This window comes from Helicoverpa zea, chromosome 16 (genome assembly GCF_022581195.2).
Source record: "Helicoverpa zea isolate HzStark_Cry1AcR chromosome 16, ilHelZeax1.1, whole genome shotgun sequence".
NCBI classification, from domain to species: Eukaryota; Metazoa; Arthropoda; class Insecta; order Lepidoptera; family Noctuidae; genus Helicoverpa; species Helicoverpa zea.
The window spans coordinates 11,477,963-11,503,598 of record NC_061467.1 but is presented as its reverse complement, the minus strand read 5'-3'; the positions used below and the strand labels follow the sequence as shown (position 1 = coordinate 11,503,598).

Genomic DNA, 25,636 nt, shown 5'->3' with positions numbered 1-25,636 from the left:
TTATCGCTTTTGCTTCGCCTCTTTGTTATTTGTTAAAGATATTTTGCTTTGCTGTTTTTAATTGGCCTTGGAGTATGTTTTAACTAGACCAGGTGGCCACCTCCAAATGACGGAGGTTTCCTAATATAATTTATATAGCTGTTATAGCTATAGCGTAAATTACTCTTCCGACACAAACCTAAACACTAATCCACTTTGTTAATAAGGTTTTGCAGTTCACAGAAAACCTTTCTTAAGATCTTTACTAAGAACTAAATTCAATTATCCAAACGTTATTTCAAAAGCCCTGTATGTATCTATTCGTGGAATGTCGTCTCATCTCGCGACTATTCCAGGCCCGTGGAACCCATCGGTATGTGTCATAATGTTTATTAATATAATCGTCCTCTTTTCTTTTATAGCTTCCAAGGATAAGAGCACTTTTGTAGGTTTGAATATCTTTTAGCTTGGTGTCGTATCTTTTCTTGGAGGATTTGTTGTAAGTCTTGCAAGCGATAGGCCGTTTGAATTGTTCGATAATATCTTTTGTATTGATATTGTCATGAGGAATATCCTTCGTTAAGATATTTAGTACTTCATCATTTACATCTTCATTATATCCATATTCTTCCTCAAATAACTCTATGACGTTCGTCTTCGTTCCATCTTAACCAACTATTTAGTTCATCTCTATCTATTTAACTCACAACCGCCTGGCAGCAATTGCCGTAAGAAAAGTAATTGTGAAAGATAGAAAAAGTAAAGTTTTTTATGCCGTCGTATTGTCAGTCAACGAGTATGTTAAACTTGTGATTTATAGCTCAACGGCTAACGCTACATACTTTATCACTCCATAAAACCTCTTTATTTTTGCTTCTTTACAGTGTCAGGCAGGTCTTGCATTTTCAAATTACATAGCAAATTATTTACATTGAGGTCTTCCAAAAACTCCATCATTGCTTTTAACAACGTTACTACCAAACTTAATATCATTGTATAACGGAATTTATGTTGTACCTACTCATGGTCTGTATGACAGGCTTCTTATAGTGAAACAAACATTAGACCACACATTGACATAACATTCCGCGGCCCTTGAGCATCGTCATCTTGCGGTCAGCGCCGTATGACCTCTATGGCTCTATCGCTTGCCACAGACACGCAAAAACTTAGTACACTTTGTATACATTTCATAACGTCATCATTTACGCCCACTATATTCGTTCTAAAAGTAAAGCTAACTGTAGCTCTAAAAAGTCCCAATTGTAAATTGGTATTCATAATTCGGGAATATGTAGGACGTTTGTGGATGATCAAGGCGTTATTATTCTCGTCCAAAACAAATGATTGATAAGTTACAATTGATTGCGTGACGGGTAAAGTCGCAAATAAACGTTTTCCTTCGCTATTTCCTCAATTTTTCCTGTATAGCCAGTTTAAACTATGAATTATTTGGAGTGGTTTCTGTGTAAAACTGGTTCCTAAAATTAAATAGAAGGAAATGCCTATCAAATATTTTTTGAATTTATTCATTCATACCAGCAAATCGGTTTTGCCTACATATGTACATTTGTAAAAATCCAAATATTTTATTTCTGTACTTTTCCTCATGCTAATTCTTATCTGAACGTTATATTTAATCCTACTATAGTTCGGCCATTCAGAGAATGCGTTCCTGACACGTCGCGATTGAACTGACGACGTAACTTTGCAATGGCGTTGCAGTTACGATAAAAATATTTTTGCTGGTTGTTTACCGTTTTAACAATTGAGGAGCATTAAAACAACATTATTATATCAATAATCAATGAATGTAGTTACGTCGTCAGTTCAATCGCGACGTGTCAGGAACGCATTCTCTGAATGGCCGAACTATAATACGCAAATATGAATTGTTTACATGAAAAGGTTGTGTTTTAGTTGTTTTACTTTTAGACACGGTTTATGTCTATAGCGAAAAGCTTTTTCATCTTCAACATTCTTATGGTCTGCGTTCTAAGTCTACACGGTTCACGGGATTTCGTTTCTTCCATCCTTAAGATTATTTCTTTCATCTCCTGCTAATATTTATACCTGTGTCTTATATTATCAATCGGTACCCAGAGGGCGCCAGACGCTGCTATCCTTAACCTAATAATAATCTACCTAATTAATTAGTATCTAAAAACCTACAACACATAGGTATCTGTTTTGTATCCTTTACCTAATCGCGCACTCACTTGATAAAAAAATAACAGTAAACTATTGATAGATATTTTTCAAATATCGGTCACCACACTTACTTAGTTGTAATCTCCAATTCGATACTTTGTCCAGCCTGTTCAGAGCCAGTAAATAAACATCGATCAATGCTGGTGGATAAAAGTTACATCGCAGTCATAAAAACATAATTTCCAACAGTTTTATTGCCATGAGCTATGAAAATCAATTAAAATTTACTTTAAGTACTACTTTGTCTATTATGTAAATGGGCCCCATATTTACTTTACTTGCTATAATTAAACAGATTTCATCGATATTTGCGAAGTAGAACCAAATATTCGTTTATTATTTGCCCAACAACAAAAAGCTCTAATAAGTACCCTGATCGATAAACTTATCATTTTCAAAAACATTTCAGTCGGCTTATCATCTTTGCAAAGAAACTGAATTATCTCTTGAAATACGTACATATACGTCAATACATTGCAATTATCTTGATCTGTCATGAGTGCCGGTAACATTATCCATTGCTCCTTAACTACTGACACGTTTAATAACGCTTCCTGAACCAGATCAACATCTATGAAAGCTATCTTGGCGTCTCACTAGCTTTCATTCATCCGAAAACATAATTCAATACGGAACCAATTCAGACCAGACTACTAGGACATTCTAGTGCTATTTTTCATCCAAATCCATAATTTGCAGATAATAATTTCTTTTACTCTAATTTATGTTGCTATCTATCGATAGTGTGAGTATCTTCAACAGGATAAATAAGACCGTAGATCGAAGCAAGAAATCTTTATCGCATTATAATGAATGAAGTAAGCAACCTAGGCTAGAAGTTCTCTGCACGTTTCCGCATCTAGTAAAAAGTAGATTCTCTAACAACCCTGCATAATACTGTCACTGTAATCGGCGTGAGCATTCGCACAATCATGGCGAGACCGTTTATAGGCGAGGTGCCACCGCAAACAGAGCGGGAGCGATCTTAAGAAAATGGTGATCTGGTGTCATATATTATCCTTTCAGCTGAATTATAGAAACCGTCAGATAAACGACTGTCTTTGGACCACCAAGAGTCAAATAAAGGGACATGTAAAGTGTATCCTAATGAATCTAAGTTCAGAGTCCTTTTTTTTTTAACGACGTCAAAAATCATCAAATGACCCCTCCCGCTGTGGGTTAGCAGCGGAGAGGGAGTGTCAGACTCTTACTGACTAAAAACCTTCGTGTTCCGTCAAAGGCCTTTTGTGTACCAGGGCCGCGGTATCTCTTTCGAACAACCCGCAGCAAGTTCAGAGTCCTCACGTTTTCTTTGCCTTATCAAACCAAGTTCAAGCAAAGGAACTGGCTAGCCAGCGCCAAGTGCCACACGAACCACTTAGTGCCACACTCCATAACTCAAAACCTCTTTAACTTAATATGTTTTTCAGTAGCAGTTTCATCAATTCCCGCTCATCTCACCGCTCTGTCACCACCATGACCTCATCCTATGACCCGGTCAGCGACCTCGCTAATGTCTCAAGCACTTATTGTTCATTACGCGAACACGTGAAGAGTAGCAGAGTAGCAACACATTTGCAGCTAAGAGCCGATTGTGTGCGGATGTCCTTAGTTTATCTTTGGACGGTTGTGGAAGCGGAGGTCAAGATTTTGGTATATCTAAGACATGAAATGGTCCAAACCAATATTTTTATTAATATGAATGTTACTCTGTTATTTTGGCTCGTTTTTACACGTGATCCGTTGAAAAATTGTTACGGGTGAGTCGGGGTGAATTCATCAAAATCAAGTTTCACAGTTTCCGAGCGTGTCGACGTTACAGGACGACATTGTGAAAAACTCAACTCCAATTCACACAAGTCCTTTGAAGCTCTTTGAAAAGGCTCGTAACTAGACACCACTGAAAAGGGTACAGAATTGCAACAAACAAAAAACACATGCCGAAATCGTATCTCGCATACCAGGGACCTACTTTTGGAGTGTTTTGTGACCTAGCTATGTATGCTAGTAACTATGGAAACACTACATTAACAATACATTATCTATCTATTCAAGTCCACTCGCTATTCACGTGTTTGTCAGAACATTTTGTTGTATTGAATTTTCCTGTCTGAAGTGCCTATCCAGGTGTCTGATAACACTTCATATTTTCGATCGATAGCTAATCGATCTACAGATAAGGATGGCAGCAGTATACTTGTATCACTAACTAACATTGAAACAGTAAATAATACTGTTATAAAAATACCTAATATGTATAGATAAGTTCTAGATCCTTTAGATTTGTAAGTATCGCGTAAAGTTGTCAATACTCTTATAAAACACTTGACTACAAGGAATGCTTCAATGAGAATATCTTGGATACTTATGAATCAATTAGAACAAATTCATTAAAACAGAAAAATCCTCCTATCCATGTCATTAGTTTGTTTATCATCATCATCCTCCTGACCATATCCCAATTTGATTTGGTCGTCGCAGGATGTTTTCTCTTCCATACTTCTCTGTGGTTGATTTCATCTGTTGGTACTTTTCAACCATATCATCTTTCGCAAAATTGTTTCTTTGGTCGGCCTCTTTCTATGTTATTAGACTGTATCCATGCGCATTAAGATTATCTTCATCAAACACATAAGTATACATACTTAAGTGTTTGTGTTTTTACTCACCCAGGATGTGAGGAATTAAATAACAGTCATATTTTGCTATGAAATAATCGGAAAACAATAGAATATTTTCAAAGTTTACCCATTAAAACTATCGTGACGTCTATGAACTATGACGATGAATTGTGGCTGTTTAATAATACTGAAGGTACTTTTCATAGAAAAGGCGATGTGGTAAAACCAAAAGGGATTTTCAAATGTAAACCTTATGTATTTATATCGGTGTGACAATCCACAACAATCTTAAGACTATTGTATAGTTCTACCAAGCTACAACAGTTAATTAAAGCCATATCCAACTTAAATCCGCCAAATTCGATATTCACGTTTTTGCAGAGACACTAAAAGTGTAGCTGAGCCTAGCTAGAAGAGTAGAAGCATAGGAGAATAGTGATACTTATTATATGGATCAGAAAAGTGAATATTATTATATAGCCTTTGGTCGATACGGATAATAATACTGGAACAATTGATTACAAATTCAATGATAATAATTATTATAATAGATACAGGTGAGTGATCTATTTCCAGTAACACAGTGTATGCGTTTTCCTCAATTTACAAAGCTGTCCATCAGTACCTACTTTAATAACATTTTATTCAGAATCACCACCCACTATGACAATACTAGTGTATTACAACCATGCCTATAATAAAATATAGGCCGATGATCGTACAAAATAGCTTTCAACACTGCATTTCGAATAATCTCGATAGACGAAGTGAGAGCGACTTGACCGTTGCATTTTCACACTAATATGGTATTTTCACCAGACATCTAATAAAATCGTGTTCCGTCCTTTGCGACATACTTAAGTTTGAATAACTTATGTACAGAGATGATTACACTCGTAAAAAGGCTCGTCACGAGGAACGATCACCGCCCACAACATTTCGCGGACAGTCGCCACGACCTTTCGCAGTGAATCAGAGCATAAAAACACTGTTGTTCATTAAAAAGATCAGCGAACACTTGTGTAGGTGAATGTACCACGCATAGTGTTCGTAAATGTCACGGGTATAGTTCAGTGTACTGTTAGGAGCTCGAGTAGAAAGGGCGAAAAGAAAGAGGCTCTTATTTGCGCTGTTGTAGGTACTACATCCATGTAAATGCCAGCGCTCCTCTTTCTGCCTTTCCAAAATCTAGCAATAATCTCGCCAGTAAAAAACTTCAATCTATAGCTCTTAGGTTTAGTCACGAATCATGAAAAAGTGTTGGCAACCAGATCTTAGCGTGACTCAATCAAAAGAATCATGAACAATTTAATCGAGCCATTGCACCGAATGTCCAAGATAAATAAAGATTGATTTCGTTTATATCTTTTATCTTGACAGTCCCGACTTGTAAGCAGGATCCTGAAGGCGGATAATAGCCAGTCATATATCCCTTGGAAAGCCTCTTCGTAAAAAGCATTCCCATTTTTGAAAATTTTTCTCAGTTTTAACGTGAGACGCATGTTATACAGTCGTAGAATACTTGAGTAGCCGGTAATCTGCAAAGGCCATCTTCAGAATATGACTGGATTTTATGGGCTCCTTATATAGGACTTGTGCTGCCCCATAAAAGAGTGACGTGAACCATCTGCACAATCCGTCCATTTATAAAACGTAATCCAGGTGTTTCAACTCTCCAACCAAGTAGAAATATTCAATGACATCATAAGCCAAGACACGTGCGTACTGCCAACACCATTGTATAGAGATAATTAGTTTAGAGGCGTCAGAAACGTGACTTTGTTTGTTTTTATCTAAATAGTTTTAGCGATTATTGCTGCGGTCACGACTTCGTTTGGAAGACTTTGAAGGATAGCCAAATGTGGATGATACTGCTGCTGATTGGTTTAGGAGTCATTTCTTTTTAAGTACCTCATAATGGACATTGGTTTTTGATTTTACTGGTATACGGGAATAGATCAATAGTTAGCTGATATGATTTTCAAAATTGTTCAATGAGTACAACATCCCAACCTGTGATTATGAGCAAACGAAATCCTTTGATATGAATTTTGCATAAGTTGCAATAAACTTTCAGGGTGACACATAAGACCTCACTTCGTGAGACTCCCAGTCACTATCCAAATGTTCCGTTGACACCAGATATCTAGATCCTTAAAATAGGACTCCAATGCCCGTTTTCACCAACGAATACCTAAATTTAGGGAGCATTTACGGAACACTTAATAAGAATTTCATTTTCACCAAAGCCTAGGTGTCAAATTATAACCTTAAAATTTGACTTCAACTTGGGGGCCCGATTGATGCCTGCTTAAACAACCCCTATCATTATCATTACAGAATACAAACATATTTTGAACCGTGGATAGTGAAATGTACCTTTATATGTTATGTAACACCAAAAATACCATGTTTAAAAAGCAAAAAAATACAAAAAAAATGAAATGTAAACTTTTAGAAAGTTTAGAAGCTGTGGAGGTTGTGGATATGTAAAATAATAATCATTAGAAGACCACGTACCTATCTTACATGAAAGAGCAGATGACTGAGAAATAAGTACGATGATCATGACTTTTTTATAAGACTAGCCGTTTTCCCGCGGTTTCACCCGCGTCCCGTGGGAGCTACTGCCCGCACCGGGATAAAATATAGCCTATGTTACTCGCAGATAATATAGCTTTCTAATGGTGAAAGAATATTTAAAATCGGTCCAGTAGTTTTTGAGTTTATCCATTACAACCAAACAAACAAACATTTTCCTCTTTATAATATTAGTATACCTAGATATAGATTATAGGTTATCACTTGCTATGAATGCACTTGCTAGGTCGTGATGTCGCTGAATTATTCAAAAATAGGTAGTCCTGCATGTCCATAAATATACAGACCATAACAGATGCAAATCTGGTAATCACTGATGTAGTTTCGCGGTGGCCGGGACATCTATAGGCCTATTCAGACCTAAGCGGTATTCGCTACCGTCTACGGCAGAGAAAACCCTGTGGGTATGCGGTAATATGACTGTTCAGACCTAAGCGGTATTCGCTACCACCTGCGACAGAGAAAACCCAGTGGGTATGTGATAATATTACTGTTGATGTCCGATGCCCGCTGCGGTATGTACTTCTACCCACAGCGGCAGTGAATATCGCTCAGGTCGCTCTAGCCGCGGTAGGTATAGTTATTGGCACGGATATTGAGCCCTGACCTTAACCTGCGCAGAAGCCATTTATTGGTTTATTGCCTTGTGTACAGTGCGCAAAGCGATCCCCACTCTTCCGCCGAGAGCTCAATATCCGTGCCGGTAACTATACTTGATACTAAATACCTGAGCGAAACCCGTGCGGTATCTACCTCTACCCACAGCGGCAGCGAATATCGCTCAGGTTTGAATTGGCCTTAAATACCAAAACTGCAGTAGATACCAATGATTCGAAAATGGTGAATATGGAGGAGCCTATCTCCTAGGTGATAGGGGATACCCTCTGGAGGTAAGAAGTAGGCTAATATTCAACATAATAAAATATATAAATTAAAACAAAGATAGTAAACAAATATTTTAATATTAGTCCTCATATGATGTACCAAACATTATCATCATCCTCCTGCACCAATTCAATTTGAGGTGGGCTGGGCGCAGCATGTTTTTACACGTCTTTCCAATTTGTCGCACCACCTGAAACTAAATAAATATAATAAATGTATAATTTTAACCCCATACTTAAATCCATCAACTCATGGAGAACAAAAATACAATGAAGTCGACAGTAAAACAAGGAACACAGTTGAACGGCAATATCTTATATTATTATACACAGATATTATTCACATTTACCTGTAAACGGTTCCTATCGCATTAAAACTATTTGTAACTGGATCCAAGCTTTGTTTTTGGCTTCGTTCGTGGTCCCATCCGTTTTTTGTTTAATATTGCGTCTCTATGAGACGTCAGCAATTTCACTAGCTTGTCTTTTTCTTCTGTAAGAAAGGTTTATCCTCGTTTTCTCTTCTCTGCCAAAATAAACTTATCTAATTCAACAATAATAAACCCAAAATTAACCTCACTCTATGTACACATACACATCAGTCAATTTGACAAACCCGCGATTGACATAGGTAAAAATTCACCTATAGAAAACCTCTTTACTGTTTTATTGCATAAAACATAGCGTAATGTAGTTTAAGTTAAATTAAAATAACATCACAAGAAAAAAAACTCACAGGCTTTAGTAATATATACTCGATAGACGTTTATTTCTTAAGAAGTAGAGAAAAATCATTTTATCGATAAAATATCGACTTTGCATTATCGTTTGTAGAACTAGTAATCTGTCACTTACTTAAGGGATCCATGTACAAGTGTGGTGAAAATGAATTTAGGTAGGTGTCAAATTGGGAGGGGTCCTTATTAAAAGTAGCTTTTAGATAGGGAAACGGTAAGAGGTTGTTGGTGAAAACGGGCACAAGGCACAAAGAAGCCATTTTACAAGACACTGTAATGTAATATTAAACTTCGCACATGCCCAAACAGCGTAAGCCGTAAAACGGATATAATATGTGCAGTTAAATGCAGATATGCAAGCACATGTTGCACGGCTAACTGGGCCCATTGTCCTTAATTACTTGTCGGTCAATTAGCATCCAGTTTGTTTGGAAGATGAGCGTCTTGGAGATATTGCATAGGCTAAGAAGGTTTGTGTTTGTTAAGCGGTGGTAATTTTTCTTCGAGTGCAGATGATAATTTATTGCCGCTCAGCAAGGTAAAACAAGACACCGTGTTTTGTTAATGAAGGACATTTGTCACAAGAAATTATTGAAGAAAATGAGGTGAGAAAGGACGATGGAAAAGTCTATGAATCGTTAGATTTATGTGCAATGAAATGGAGGTCGAGGAAACGAGTCTTGTACTTATTTTTTCCATAGAAGTAAGTAATATAGATGAAAGGCATACTGCTTCGATCTCAAACATAATAAGGGAAAACTGGTCATAAACCACACAGCAAGTGCGTATTTCAGTGCTTTCAACCAAGAGCACGTTAAGCTTTGATTAAGCTATTACGCTGAAAGAAAATTACGCTAATTTAGTACCGCCAGTTTACTGCATACAAACGAACGGTCCCATTCCGCAATGCTGCATTCTCTCATGTACGCAACAAATACGTTATTAATAAACCATTAAACTGATGCGACCTATTTCGTTAATGTGCGTATGCGCACGCCGTGAAAGTATTTGACAAGTACTGGTTGATATGACTTCTTGAGTGATGCTGGCCTGGTTTCAGCAATGGCTTTAATGGTATGTTGATGTGCTCCTAATTTGAAATGTTTGGAAGGGTCTAACGTTGTATTGTGATAGATAGATAGGATTGCCATCCGTAATATGAAACTCCTTGTTCCTACAAACAATAATTGCAGTAGCGATATAAGGATGAGGAAGAAATGCTGCACCAACCTCAAACTTTGGATAAGGGCAGGAAGATGATTACAATAAAAGGCCGGAGTAACTTGGCGAAAGATTTTATGGCAAAGGACAACCTGGGTGATAGAACAGTGTAAAGTTCGTTAAGGATCTCTCATGTAGGTAGCCTAGATTGAATGTATACTTTCTGTCAATCTGAAGTTAATCTAATCGGTTAAGCAAACAGGAGAATGTCACTTTTGAGATGGAAAAAAGAGATTTCAATCGAATTGCAAGCAAACAATCGCAGTCATCGCAGTCGTGATTGTTTGCTTGCACAAACAGTTACAAATCGGTCTGACACTACGATCAAAGGCTATAAAATATAGCCAGACTCGTTACAAACGCAGAAGCAGTTTTTGTGATAAACTGCTGGGAATTTTTGATCTTCCCACGGGAAGCTACCTTCAATGACTCGAGCCTAAGCTTGGGAAACAGAAAACATGGAGAGATACCAGCAAAATATAACGATGATAATATCGAAAACTTTCTTCCTGATCTGATATCATATAAGCAAACACCATTCACATCTTAATTATACAGTTACTTAATCACTATTGATAATTAGTCGCTTTTGTAAAGTACAAAAAACGGCGCTTGCTTAAAAATTGCTGATTTGAATAATCAGAAACATGAATTAGCAAAAAATAAATAAGCGTGCAAGTTACAGACTTTTTTATGTCAATTTCCCAGAATATAATGTTGTTATTTTTAAGGAGTCCATTCTGTCTGGTACTTCAACCGGAACAAGACACAAGTTCAACCGGTTCCGAATTCCGCATTTTAAAAAGTAAATAGATCATGTTTGTAATCAATGTTTATTTTTAAATCAAGTGCCACTGTCCATTTTGTAATTAGCTGCCGGGTTCAAGAAAATCATTATTATCACATCAACCGTTTTAAAACATTAGTGGATATCTTTTGATTAGATGGATGGATTTCTTCTTTCAAAACAAACTACCTATTTTGACAAGTCGGCAGTTTGTATGATCGTTTAAAATGAATGTCTCTACCGAGTTGCGAACCATTTTGGTGGAATCTCAGCATAACAGTACTTATTTTCAAAGCATCAAGCAAGATATTACATAGTAAGATAGCGGAAAACATAAAATATTGACTGCACTTCATTTAATTTATGCAGTTGCGGCGGCAGTCTAAGAAGCCATAAACCCATAGAACCAAATAGGACTGTTTCAAATTCAAATTCCGAAAGCTCAGTTACAGCCGAGGCACAAACATGTCTGTGGTCTGCCTCAAAACTGATTGAGACTTCAGTCAGTCTCACGTCAGTCGAACTAGAATAGCTACTGATTTAATTTATTTATGTAGCGAGACCTGTATTGTCAATGGGAGGCTTTGTGGATCCAGTTCCGTTTGTGGTATTTCAAGAGCTATTTAGACATGTTTATGTGCATGCAATGGCTCATTTCTACAGTTGGAATTTTCATATTTATCAAAACATTGCAGGTCATATGTATGCTGCAAAGAATTCATGCAGGTCATCACAATTAACAACAAAGGTGGCAGCGGTGCGATCTTATCAGTCTATAAGACAGACAGCATTGTACTTCCTTACGGTATATTTTTCAATAGTACAAGACCTCAGTTCTTTTATAACATAATGCAAACAATAATACAAGGAAAACATGATGAAAGGCCACCTTGTCAGACACCTTGAGCGATGACATCAGACCAGTGTGTCATCCTGGGCTATAGGCATCTATCGTAATGAGTGTAAATAAAGATGTTAGACACTTGGTGCAACGCGACTAGAATAGTTAACACACCGAAAAGAAGGCAGAGGTTTCGAAAGACCATGTCAAGCGAATTTGTTGAGATATCGGCTATACTCATGCTTGATTTATGCATTGAGTTCATCAAAACAGAAATGCTAATAGAATTTTTGGGGTCTTGCATTTTTTTGAGTTTACTTATAAAATTGCTCTTATTACATCATGCCCTCGTAATTTCAAATATGACCAAACATGTTATAACATATTTTGGTAACGAAGAATTACGAAGACCTGACCTATCGTTGACATAACAAGACGATCCAACGATTCGGCATATCATTTCCTTGGTGACTCTCAATTCGTACCACAGACAAGACGCAGACAGCAGGAAATTAACGAATTATTGCGATCGAAATACGAAAAAATACCGCGAAAATCACAATTCAGCCATTTTATTAACGCTGCGATGGAATTCAACGGACTCGGACTGACATTGGTTCGATGCCTACGCGCTAAAAATAAGCAACCCCAAGGAGATTTTCTGACTTATTTCGATCGTCCTTTTCATGAAGTTGTAACAAAAATAGCTGTGACACAGATTGTTTCACTTGCTTACTTATTATTTCATTGTTTATTTTAGTTGCGGTCATCAGAATTAGTACTCTTTTTCTCGGAAGATGACGCCTAATATACTGCTTAAACAAACTCTATTTAAATATTACATGATGCATTTATATTTGTAGTGATTATATCACGTCTTCGCTCATTGGTTTGTTTACTAGGTTTTAAGTGATTTATAGAGCCATTAATTGACCAATGAATAAGAGTTTTTTTTAACTTTGATGCTAGTATCATTCAGTGAATAATAATATTTACTTAGTCAATATGTAGTTTGTTAAAATTATAATAGCCCAGTGGGAGTTCCACTGCTATTGGGTCATGAATTTTCAAGGTTTGGTGCCCAAAAGATGTTATTAATTTTTTGTATCAGCTCAGAAAAAATACTTAGATGATAAGTGTGCAGAATTTTTTATCTTTCCCCTTTTTTGTAAAAACCAAAAGAATTAGGGGATCTCCCTTAAATTAATTTTATCGTTTTATATATTTTATATCATGAACAGATATTAAAACACATCAAAATTAACTACAGATAATGTGTTTTGCTGCAAAACCAGTGCAGTCATAAATAAAAATAACGATGATACCACCAAAGAGTTTGCATTGAACAAAACTTAATATATTCTATGGGAATGAGTAGGTGCACAAAAAATTCTTTGCCATTGACTGCTTTGTATAATTACAGACACACATACTTAGCCGTCTCTTAGTAATTAGATGGACAAGCGTATTGGTTCGGTAACTCTGAGGCATCTTATATTTTTATCTCAACTAAGGATCAAGTACCTAGTTAATTAGTGATTCTCAACAAATTGTGTATGATATATCATTAATTAGTAATTGATTTTAAAATGTAAGGGATCATCCGAACACATGTTAGTTAAATATGATTTTTTTTAGTTATAATTTATCTAATTTTAGTTAGTGTGGCAGCTGACAGAGAGAAATGAAATTGGAATACTTTGTATTGCTGATCTAATATAAACAGGTATCATCATAAACAAATGTGTCCCCCATGTAAGTATTTAACTGGCAAGTTAAATTAAGGCAGAACTTAAAATATTTCCGCACTTATAGCAAATTTGTATATTGTATTATTTTGTGGCTTATAAAATGAATATGTATGTGTGGGTGTATGATGCCTAATAAATATTGTTGAAGCTATTTTATACTGTTTTGTAATTCAATAATGAATCATTTATGATGTCATATCAGTAGTCAATAAAATGAAAATACATATTGTACATAACATGACTAAATGTTAATCGAAATAAATATTTGTTTAAACTATCTGGATTAGGGATGAATCCATTGTTTTTTTTTTTTAATTTTTAACTAAATCAATGCATAAAACTTTTTTATAATTTATATTTTATTTTGTGTACACAATAAACTTTGTCACACATGACTGATGATAACAGAGTAGCTAACTGATACTCTTTTATGAAAACACTACCAGTAAAGTACTGAAACAGGTGTAAAAATACAAGGTCAACCACTGGCATAAAAGATACCACATGCTACAAAATTTTATTCAAAACATGATCATTTACACAAGTTACCCCCCACAAAGTCCTAGTTAAAAAGGTTTGATAGGCTTTATTTATAGTCGCGTACATTCATATGGTACACAAATCTAGAGAATTTAGCAACATCCTATTTTCTTAAGACATTGGGACTTTATTTACAATTTTATTCTTGAACAATAACTTAACAAACACTTAAGAAATATTCAAAGATTTAACCAAAACATAAGCAGATCATAAGTAATCAGTTTGATGACGATATCGTTAGGAATAACTCACCTCAAATGCAAATTTTCTATAAAGGTATCGGTGGTCAAATTGTCCAGTAGGACGAAGTCGGACACACCGACTTCTGGCTGCGTCGCCATTGTTTACAATTCACTTAGCAATCCACAACAACAATAGCATCAATGTTCACACACTATTTAGTTCAAATAAGATTAACGTCTATAAATTATTGTCAACAAACCGTTAAAAATAAAAGAACTGAAAACACAAGTCCTCCTCTCGACCACTTTGTTCAAACTGTCAGTTTTTTAAATTTATTCATGCTGTCACCCTGAGCGAAGTTGCCATACCTTAAAACATTCGATTTCTTTTCAATGTGTTCTTTAACTTTATTTATTAATATCTTGTGACATGCTGTTAAGTATTATCTAATTATAATATGAAGAATATAAATTAGTAATTAATAATAAAAAATAGATCGAAACATAGGTACCAAAAAAACTTTTACAGCCATACGTTTCTGAACTGATGTCACCCAAAACGCCGCCATTTTCCTTGTTGTAGGTGCCTCAAATGTCATAATAATTTCAATTTCCATGTAAAATAGAATTTTGTTTCATTTTTTAAGTTATTCAATAAGTTAATTTAAGTGTTTTGCAACGTATGAACGTATTTATAAGTTATCATATTGTGTTCGTTCGTGTATATTGGTCTCGTGACAGTAGTTCAAGTTAGTCGTCATTTCAAGGATTCTCAATGTCCTACAATGAGGATCATCTTCATAAAAGGTAGCAAGAACGTTCCGCCCACAGCGAGAGGATAATCCTATGTTTTTGTGTTCATATGGTGATGAGAACGCGAAGAGTGGTGAAAGTGCGCGTATATTGATGGGACAATGAGCGATTCCCCAGGCGTGGAGTGGCTCCCCGCGTTCAGCCCTGGCCCGCCACGCCACAGCCCCCTAGGCCCTATCCCGCGGTTCCTGTACGAGGATGTGCAGCCCCTCGGCCTACAGCAGGAGAACAATAACAAGGAGGCGGATCAGAAAGAAAACACGAATAAAATCAAACACGCGAAGCCCGCGTACAGGTAACCGAGTTTTCCAATGTTAAACATTCAGAGACTTCCTAATACGTGTGAATGCGTCATTTGTAAGTGACCCTTAAAGTGATGAGTAATGAAATTTATGTAAATGAAGGATTTCATGAGGTAGGCTACTTTGTTGGATATGCTGACACAAGGATTACAAAATCAAGTGTTTCATGTCAAAGAAACACAAATGTGTTGAGTAATAATTAAGTTCCAAGAAGGATCTTATCAACATAGCCCACATGATATTAAGATTTGATATCAAAAGTATTAATTTAATCCATTCTGTATTGTTTCTAAGCAGGAAATGAATTGAATAAATTTTTAAACATTGTTTACTCACCTTTGAGTGCTTTAAGTTTAAATATTTAAAACCATTTGAACAAGATTTGTCTCAAATGTGGATTTCAACAGATTCTAAACACTGCTTCAATGTCAGTTGAATATCTTCTCCTGCCCTGTTCCCATGTTATTTGGGGTTGGCATAATATGTTCTTAGCTTCCATTTCCATCTGTCAGACGTACTAACATCCACTCCCTTCTTTCACTATTAACAATATTACCATTATGAAAGGAAAGGTTTCCCGGTAAAAGTAGCATCCTCATATCCAGTGCGAAATATTTAGAACATCAAGAACAAATACTTTTGGCCTTACTACAAAAACTTTAACCACTGTTTTACACTTGTCTAAAAAAAATGTGTCTCCAAAATGAACCATATGTCAACGTCATAATTTGAAATTTTTTTAGACAAGGCATAAACTGACGTTTAAAAGTTTTTGTGGTAAGACGGTTTAGGTTTATAAGTATACATTTTAGTGAATAGAACTGACCTTTTGGGAAATGAACACTTTAATTGCATATTATTACAAATTACTGCAATTTTGAAGTACATTCAACAAAGCATAGGTACAACTCATGAAGTGCATTTATTACTCAGCATTGACATAGATTTTTTCTGCTGTGAGGAAAATATTTTATAAAATATTCTGGAAGACATGGGTCATTGCCCTCTCAAGATATACATTCATACTGGTAAGTACATCAGCTAAACTGTCACAATATATATAATATATTTAATACTCATTTGTTGTTTTTATGCATCATTTCTACTTTGATTGAATACTTAGACGCAATTCACTAAATTTAGGCATTTGTGACAGCAATATTATGTTATGTTTGCAGTAAGAATCGCAAATGTTTTCCATAACTGTTATGAATTTTATAGTATTGCAAAATAGAAGGTTCCTATTGTGAATAATATAAGTGACATTGGCCCTATCAGAATACTAGACTAGATGACATATTTTCCTGAAATATTGTATCACCAATTTTTTTATCATATTTTGCATATTATTGTCAGATAAGTTTGTATCAAACTAGCAGTAGATTAGAAGATTAGAAATCAGTGACGTATGAGTATTAAAAAGATTAAAACACAATTTATCTGATAGGCTGAGTTTATTGAGCCAAACATTTACTTACCTATATGATAATTTACAAAAACTCAAAAAAAAATTGTATGGTTGAAATTATGAGCTAGAATTTATAAAACATTTCCTTCTATTTTTTCTATTATGTCAGACTGCTTAGAGATAATGATCAACCCGATGTTGATGATGAGGTGTGCTCAATGACTTTCAAATTGAATTGCTGGCTGGGGAGAATAAATCCATTATCTGTCTAACCTTTGCCCAACTGTGTTAGGGTTGGGTTCCAATCTAACCAGAAGTTACTCAGTATCAATATTTACATAAAGCAACTCCCATCTTACCTCCACAACCCAGGTACCTGGGCAACCCAATACCCCAATACCCTTAGAAATATTGGTTGTCAATCTTCTGTCACAACTACCGCCAAAGGTGACCAAAGCTGACAGCTAGGACAATTTATTGTGCTCACAAATCAATATACGACTCTTTCAATATTTATGTATTACACAAATATTACATAACTGCCTCGTTGGTCTAGCTGTCGCTAGTGCGGCTGCTAAGCACGAGGTCTCGGGTTCGATTCCCGAGTCAGGCCGAAATCGCTTTGTGGGTTTTAGAAGACTTTCACAAAGCAGCCCGGAGGCTGGAAGCTGGTGATTGATACACCCGTGCATCGGAGAGCACGTAAATGTCGGTCCTGCGCCTGATCTCTCTCCGGTCGTGTCGGATTACCGTCCCATCGGGCTATGAGAGTTAAGGAATAGTGAGTGCACCTGTGTCTGCGCAAATGCTCGTGCACTATAATATGTCCTGCGTAGTTGGCTAATCTCCTTACATGAGAACAGCCGCCGTAGCCGATAATCGGCTAGGAGGACATCATCATCATCATCATCATCATCATCATCATCATCATGTATTAACATGTTGTCAATACTAACATGCAGTTATTTGTCTACTTTCAGTTATGCCAGTATGATCAGGTTAGCAATCAGCAGTTCTCCAAACGGCAAGATGACGCTCAACGAAATATACACGTATATATGCAACGCTTTTCCTTATTACAAAGAGGCCGGCAAAGGATGGATGGTGAGTGGGTTCAAAGATTTTAATACATACTATATTTTTGGAGGTGGCCCTCAGTGTTGAGGTATCTGAAACTCTTTCGATATAGTTTAAAACTGCAGTTTTAAAAGTTCTGGCCTTGCTTCACAGCTTGAGCTTTGGAGTAAAGATGACAGCTCTGAAAAATCTTATTTTGGGCTGCTCAAAATGGTCACAGTAAACTCTAGCAAAACATAAAACCTAAAGTTCATCTACCTGGTCCTTTCCCATCAATACTGGGGTTGGCTTCCAGTCTTTCTGACTGCTCCTGAGTACCAGTATTTTATATCCTCTTCAGCCCACTTACCTAGGCAATCAATCCTATATACCTTGTTAAGACTGGTTGCCTGACTTTATAGCCAGTTACGAAAGGAAACTTCCGACCGCTATACAAACAAAGAGTCACAAATCTATCCCAGTGACTTAATTTCATGAGCTGTAAATAATCTATCATCTAACATCGATTTTGTTTTCCTTTCAGAACTCAATAAGGCACAACTTATCTCTGAACAAGTGCTTCATGAAGGTGGCGCGCAGTAAGGACGACCCCGGCAAGGGCTCCTACTGGGCGATGGACACCAGCTACAAGATGGCAGAGGTGGCGCCCAGGAGACGCAGGAGTTTACGGGTGAATTTCTATAACCTTCCACTTCTTAAATCCACTCGTCATTGGTTCGAAAACGATTCGCTCACGAAAACTTGTATACGCAGGTTTTGGTAAAACCTTACCCAATAGCAGTCATTGTTACAATTCTAATTTGGTTTTTCGGATTTGAGATAACTAACACAAGGGCTTCATAGGTTGTTACAACTGGCAGACCACCTGATGAAAAAAATAGGGACAATAAAAACACTTTTTCAAACTTGATAATATCCGCCATTGTAAACGAGTACGTTACATTGTGGGTGCTATGGTTCCCGAGCTTACATCTACTAGATACAGTTACGGAGGCATCATCTTGTTGTGAAGACTGAAGGATCTATTTTATTGTCTTCCAGATGGCCCCATACAGTCCAGAGTGCAGCTCGAACAGTAGTGGCGAGGCCGGTGGCGTGGCGGGGGTTGACGCCGCCCCCACGCCGCCGCACACGCCCACCACGCCCTCCGCCCCCACCACACCCACTGACACCAACACACCTGCCACTGTCAAGGAGGAACCTGTTGTTAAGGAAGAACCAGGTAATGTTTTACTACTGGTCTAATATATTTGTAAATCAACCTCACCGTTTATCTAGCTGTTTCCTAGACTAGACTTGTTCAGATTGGCAATCAATCTAACTAGATGCAGCTAACCTTGACGATTCAGTAACAAACAAGTTAGTTTCTTGTCATTAAAATCATTTTTTTAACCATGATTTTCGTGCTGTCCTTTGAAAGCTTTCTGCACTAAGGAGATAGCTTTATTAATTTTTACCAGTTTAAATATAATAGTATTAAATAATGTCCACAGATTCAAAGCACACAGACGATGCACTATCAGCGCTTATGAACGAGGAACTGATGACGGACGTCGACATTATCAGTGGTAAGTATGAGTGTGACAAGAGCTTTTTATTGAGAGTAATTTGATTAATCCTTGTATATTATGCCCTTACGCTCAAAAACTCCTGTTCAATAATTATATGTGTATTCAGTAAAGTGGCTTATTTATTGAGCTTAACTCACAAGGAGCTTAGAATATAGCCGTTAAGCAAAGCCACAAGGCCTATGGCTGCATTTGAAGGACTCTGGTGTTGCCCGTACTTGTCCGACATGTACTTAATGTTAGAGATGTGGTGTGTCTGACTGAGCCCTTGTGGTGCAGAGCGCGCGTGGTGCCTGGGCCGGCGGCGGCACGTGTGCGGCGCGCTGCACAGCTCGCTGACGGACGACTACGGCAACTTCGTCGTCACGCGCTTCGACTGCGACTGCCCCGCCGAGCCCGAGCTGCCCGACCCCGCGCCGCCCGCGCCTCTCACCCCCGTGTCGCCGCTGGCGCCCTACGCGCCGCCGCCCTACTGGCACAACGAGATTTTATAACACCCAACGCACCCGCACTGACTCGCCCCGCCCCCAGCTCCCCCCCCACTCCCCGCATATCACGTTCGTGTGACGTCAATTGTTTCCCCCAGTGTCGTACCCTCACGTCCAGTCGATGCGTTCGACTACACTATATGAAACTTGACGTAGAATAAGAGCAAAATATTATACTAAGCATGGTTAGATGTTACGGATTGTACGCAAAACTTTTGATCAAGTTTGAAAGATATATTAAATACTAATATCTTAATTAATAATTATAATCTTTATATAAAAATTACTTGTTATAAAAACTTGGTCAAATAAATTTTGCTCGTTTGGATTGAAAAGTTAGCTTGAAGTTAATAGCTAGGGAATAGGAAATGTGTTCGAATGAAGCTTGCCATTTTTGACACGTTTTGAAATTTATATACTTAACTGTGGTACACGACGGAGGAACCTAAAAAAATATACAAATATTGCTTGCAAGCAAGGAGAATTATTCAATCAACAAAAACAGAAAGATGCAATTTTTTGCAACAAAATCAAATTTAAAATTCACAGTCCTTAATCTCCGTCGTAGCCACGTGTAAAAAAATATATACTCTATATAAACACGTAAATATACTTAAGTATATAAAAAGTTTTGTACCACAGACTTTAACAGAGAAATATTATCAGATCACCAACATATCTGTAATTACGAATATATAGCGTAGCTTAGTTACCTTAGGCAGGGAAATGTATTGTAAGCGTCGTATGTTGTGGCAGATTCCATGCACCGCAGGCAATGTGTGGCTACCTCGTAGGCACCTTGGATGTGCTACCTTCTGTGTTCTTGTCAATGGCAGCAAGTGTAATCAAAGTCGAGGCGAGGTTGACGAAATGTTGCATCTACATCATTTAAATATTTGTGGGTGTATTTTCCTATAAATTAGAAACGAAATCAAATGTCTATTGTACAGTTTTTGCAAGTATAATTCCTCCGAAGGTAGCTTATCCAATACAATCGGACGATGTAATAAATATATGTCAGTATTGGAGCCAGAGTGGTGACGAACAGATCTCAGAATGACCAGTATAATATATTATTATAATTAAATATATAATATTATTATAGTGTGCTAATATTTTATCATTTTAACTGTGCATAATGTAATATTAGTTACATTTAGTTTTAACATAAAAATAAATATGAGTTAGTCTGTACGAATTTATAATTTAAATATAAAGTATGTAACTATTAATGTATTTAATATGAAGTCACACTTATATACGTAAATATTGCTTTTTTAGGAAATCGTATATCGGCCTATTGATAAATAACTACTTACGTTGTAGTGTGCACTGGTCACTCCTTGTTATACCGCTATTTGTGGGATAAATATTCATCCTGGCAACATTCACTCTAATTGTTGCCAGTTCGACATATTTATCTTATGAGAGTTGACATTTAAGTACATAATTTAATATATAAATTAATTAATGTTAGTAAGGAGGGGTTACTTAATAATTATATTGAGGAATACGTTATGAATTGTTAAGAAATGTTACAAACAGTCGTATAACAAGCAGTTCCCGCGAGTGCACACGTTAGGTTCCGCTTGCCTAAATTCTATCGATAATTTCTAGTTTATTTGTTAAGGTGCAAACACGTATTTTTGTGCCATAATAGCGGGTTGAAGGATGGCATTGAACACTTAGATTTATAGAGAAAAAAAAAAGAAAATAAAAACTGTCCCATATCTTATTGAAAAATGTGTTCAAAAAAGTTTTTTAGAAGTTGTACCTACATACACGAGTAACGTTAGTGTCTGTATATAGTAGTAATTATTTTAATATTAACTGAAACACTTGGGATGTTATGTATTGTAACATTTTTACCCGTTTACATTGATAGTGCGAGCCACGAATTTTTATATGTAAGTGCTCACATATTTGTAGATTTATTTGTGAGTTGATCATTTATATATTGAAGCTTTGTTGATTGTGAGAAACAGTCGATAGTCCGGAGTGGAAATATGTGAGCATTATGTATCTGTGCGACTCAGTGGTGCCGGCTGCCGTCATAGTTAATCGTGAGATTATAATACAGTAACATTGATGTTTTATTTATTCAATTTTATTTTTTTACACACAAATTCATTGCTATTTTACCCACGTGGGTATATGTCTTCTAAACTATGATCGCAGCTCGGCCGAGTATGATTCGTTGTCCTTGTGGTTGATTGTGGTCTATGTTAAACATATAGATGATAATATCATTCAGTTTAGATTCCTTTATAAAAAAAACAACGTTATTACATTGGTTAAACATTCCTCTGTCATCGACACGTGTAACAAATAGAACATTTTTTTGTGTATTTTTGCTAAACAATATATGAACACAGTTTTATCAGTGGTCTCGCTACTTGCAGTATATTTATTTAGAAATATGTTTTAGTATAGTTTTATCTTAAAGTTTAGCCGAGTAGCGAGACCGGCAGTATTTTCAGACATTGTGACTGTCAACGGAACCGTATTTTTATGTACTTTATTATTGTTTTAATGTAAAGGAGCGATGTACTTTTAGTATTTAGATTTCCGCGACAGTGTTGAGACTAATTACTATGAACAAACAAATAGGTCTACTTTGGGACACATTACTTCATTGGCATTGAATGACTTTTCAGGACAATACTCTGTTCATGTGATGTGTCTCTGAGTAGTTGCAGAGTGTATGTTATGTAGAAAGTGTCCTATCGATAACATTTATTTGATGTCAATAGTTCATAGCGCTGTACGGTGCTATATACAGGTAAGCACTAGTTCTTCTTACAAATACATATATATCAGGTTCTGTAGAGGCCTTACCACAGATAAATATATTTTGAACAATTGTTGGACACTTTCACTGTAACACCAGTACAGAGTTTAAAAGTTTTTATTTTTTGAAATGCATAATTTGATACAGACATAATAATCGTAACTTTCACGAAGAGGTGCATAGATTTATTTGCCATTAGTTGCCATCTTATATTGTTTGATAGTATTTATTGTTTTCTGTGATAAAAAGTAAAGAAAAACCTTTTATTTTTTGAAGATGACAAAATGAAGTACTTTGTATTATTATTTTTATTTTACTTTTATTTAATATAGATCCTTCAAATGTGTCGTTGCAAATAGTATATGTATAAAGGTTAAAATTCAGAATAGTTGACTTGCATTGTTGTATGTACGTAAGTGTCAGTAGTACGAGACATTTGAAGCAACTATTGTAATTATACTTTTTATAATATTGATTAACAACATTAATTTTATAATAACTTAGAGCGGGTGCAAGTGTGGGAGCCGATGTAATTATTTCAATTTCTTACCGCGCGTGAATTTTGAATTGAAAGTAGTCTGAAAAAATATTTATTCATATCTGTGTATGTAGTTACGAGCATAAAATTAAAATAAAATGTAGTAAGACATTTCTTTCTTTTCAAAATTCACCGAGTTAAGTATAGTCAGGGCAATTTTCATAAGGCGAAGGAGGTCCTATGAGCAAGATTGAAATTATATTGTCCTTGTTCCCGATATCACGTGTATACGAAATCACATCTCTTGCTAAACTTGTACAAATCGTAACTACACACGTACCCAGAGACAAGCGAGTATTGTCCTTGCCTCCCGACTGCACCCGCCCGCAATAAGTATTTTACGTTATTTCGGTTACTCACTCCGCCTATAAATGATATTAACGCGGCGATATGGAAAATTAACTATTTTATTGTAATCACGTTAGCCGTTAATTTAAGAGTAGGATGTTCTACCTCTAAACAAATCATAGTTGATGTACAATATTATAAACTTTTAACAGAATTTGTACGTTTTATTTGGACCTTACCTATTATTAACCTAGCAAGATATGCACACGCGGTGGTTGAGCAATTCAGTGGTTTATTTTATAATAAACTGTGTCCTGAAAAAAAACACAATGGCCCTAAATCTGGTTATTTATACTTATAAATCTGTAGAGAGGTCAATTCTGTACATTAAATATATTTCAAAAATAACTATCGGGGGGTAATTAGTGATCGATACTGATGCCAAAAATGCAATCAGTAAAATTTTTGTCTGTGTGTCTGTCTGTATGTTCGTTAGGCACTTGTCTCACCGGCAACGATTAACGAGTAACGAGTAGAGCTAGAACTAGAAACGAGTTAGCGAGACGCGGGGAGCGAGTGCGTAGTTCCGATATTTGTGTAGCTCGGCTATAAGCGAGTGTGCGAGTGAGGCGGGCGATTACTCGCAGAATCCATCATCATCGTCGTCTGAACTAGATAACAATGATAATTCAAATGATTTTTCGATATTCATAGTAAATAAAAAAACCGTGTACTTTTAGAATGGCACTGTAGAGAAATGACCACTGGTTGCTCACTCGGCGTGAGTTCTAATCGCTTGGCGACTGTCGCCGAGCGAGTGTTATCTTTCATAGCTTTTGTCGCTCAGCGACAAACTAGTGAAGCGAGTGCTCGCCGGCAGTGTGAACAGTCAGCGATCAAATATTTGTATATGCATCTCTTTTGTTCACTTGGAAAGTATATCTATTGTACGTTTCTTGAGCGAGGAAATAGCTTGTAGTTAGTCGTTTTCTCGTCGTTGGTGGGACAACTGCCTAAAGCAGTTGTCCCGCCGTAGCCGATAATCGGCCGTATCGCCGTAGCCGATAATCGGCTACGGCGGCTGTTCTCATGTAAGGAGATTAGCCAACTGCGCAGGACATATTATAGTGCACGAGCATTTGCGCAGACACAGGTGCACTCACTATTCCTTAACTCTCATAGCCCGATGGGACGGCAATCCGACACGACCGGAAAGAGATCAGGCGCAGGACCGACATTTACGTGCTCTCCGATGCACGGGTGTATCAATCACCACCTTCCAGGCTCCGGGCTGCTATGTGAAAGTCTTCTAAAACCCACAAAGCGATTTCGGCCCGACTCGGGAATCGAACTCGAGACCTCGTGCTCAGCAGCCGCACTTGCGACAGCTAGACCAACGAGGCAAGAGGATGTAACATGTACAACAATAACAACATTGCGTGTTGCATGCCCTACTGGCTTGCCAACTACCTTTACGTTGTTATTGTTGTACATGTTACATCCTCTTTTATCAAAAACTACAGTAATGTCTTTGTAGGCAGTTGTCCCACCAACGACGAGAAAACGACTAACTATCGGCTATTTCCTCGCTCAAGAAACGTACAATAGATATACTTTCCAAGTGAACAAAAGAGATGCATAGTTGATCGCTGACTGTTCACACTGCCGGCGAGCACTCGCTTTACTAGTTTGTCGCTGAGCAACTCGATACGGAATTATAACCTGGCTGAAGTAAAGAGTCGTATGCTACATGACATGATTTGAATATAGCACGTTCATTCATTTTTCCGGATAATGACGTTTACTATTTCGCAAGTGAGCGCGTTTATAGTACGACCAAGTGCCGATGACAGCCTTTATGAAATATACATGTCAAAAATGAATACTACGTAATTAAGTTGTATGATAATTTACGCATCGAGAAAGTTAACTTGCAAAACTCGCACTAGGAACTAAGAGCTATGAAAAAGATAACACTCGCTCGGCAAGCGATTAGAACTCACGCCGA

At 36.8% G+C, this 25,636-nt stretch overlaps 2 protein-coding genes across 2 annotated transcripts in view; one reads left to right on the top strand and one right to left on the bottom strand.

Moving 5' to 3' along the window:
* Positions 1-14,670, bottom strand: part of LOC124637884 (unconventional myosin ID) — a 53,721-nt gene extending 39,051 nt beyond the window's left edge. The window contains exon 1 of the mRNA XM_047174627.1: positions 14,426-14,670. Within this exon, the coding sequence (XP_047030583.1) occupies positions 14,426-14,514 (89 nt within the window). The 5' untranslated portion in view covers positions 14,515-14,670. The remainder of the gene's footprint in view (positions 1-14,425) is intronic.
* Positions 14,671-14,910: 240 nt separating this feature from the next.
* On the top strand, positions 14,911-23,842 carry LOC124637448 (forkhead box protein J2-like). The gene is made up of 6 exons (XM_047173939.1): positions 14,911-15,463; positions 17,859-17,982; positions 18,479-18,625; positions 18,997-19,177; positions 19,449-19,523; positions 19,803-23,842. Exons 1-6 carry the CDS (start codon positions 15,270-15,272, stop codon positions 20,015-20,017), a joined length of 936 nt encoding a protein of 311 aa, XP_047029895.1. The 5' UTR covers positions 14,911-15,269; the 3' UTR covers positions 20,018-23,842.
* The last annotated feature ends 1,794 nt before the right edge of the window (positions 23,843-25,636 follow it).

Bases quoted from the DNA above. Each gene is read 5' to 3' on its own strand.
- LOC124637448 (XM_047173939.1), top strand. From the start codon at position 15,270: ATGAGCGATTCCCCAGGCGTGGAGTGGCTCCCCGCGTTCAGCCCTGGC. The intron at 15,464-17,858 runs GTAACCGAGTTT...GTCTACTTTCAG, and splicing joins CACGCGAAGCCCGCGTACAG to TTATGCCAGTATGATCAGGT. The intron at 19,524-19,802 runs GTAAGTATGAGT...CTTGTGGTGCAG, and splicing joins GGACGTCGACATTATCAGTG to AGCGCGCGTGGTGCCTGGGC.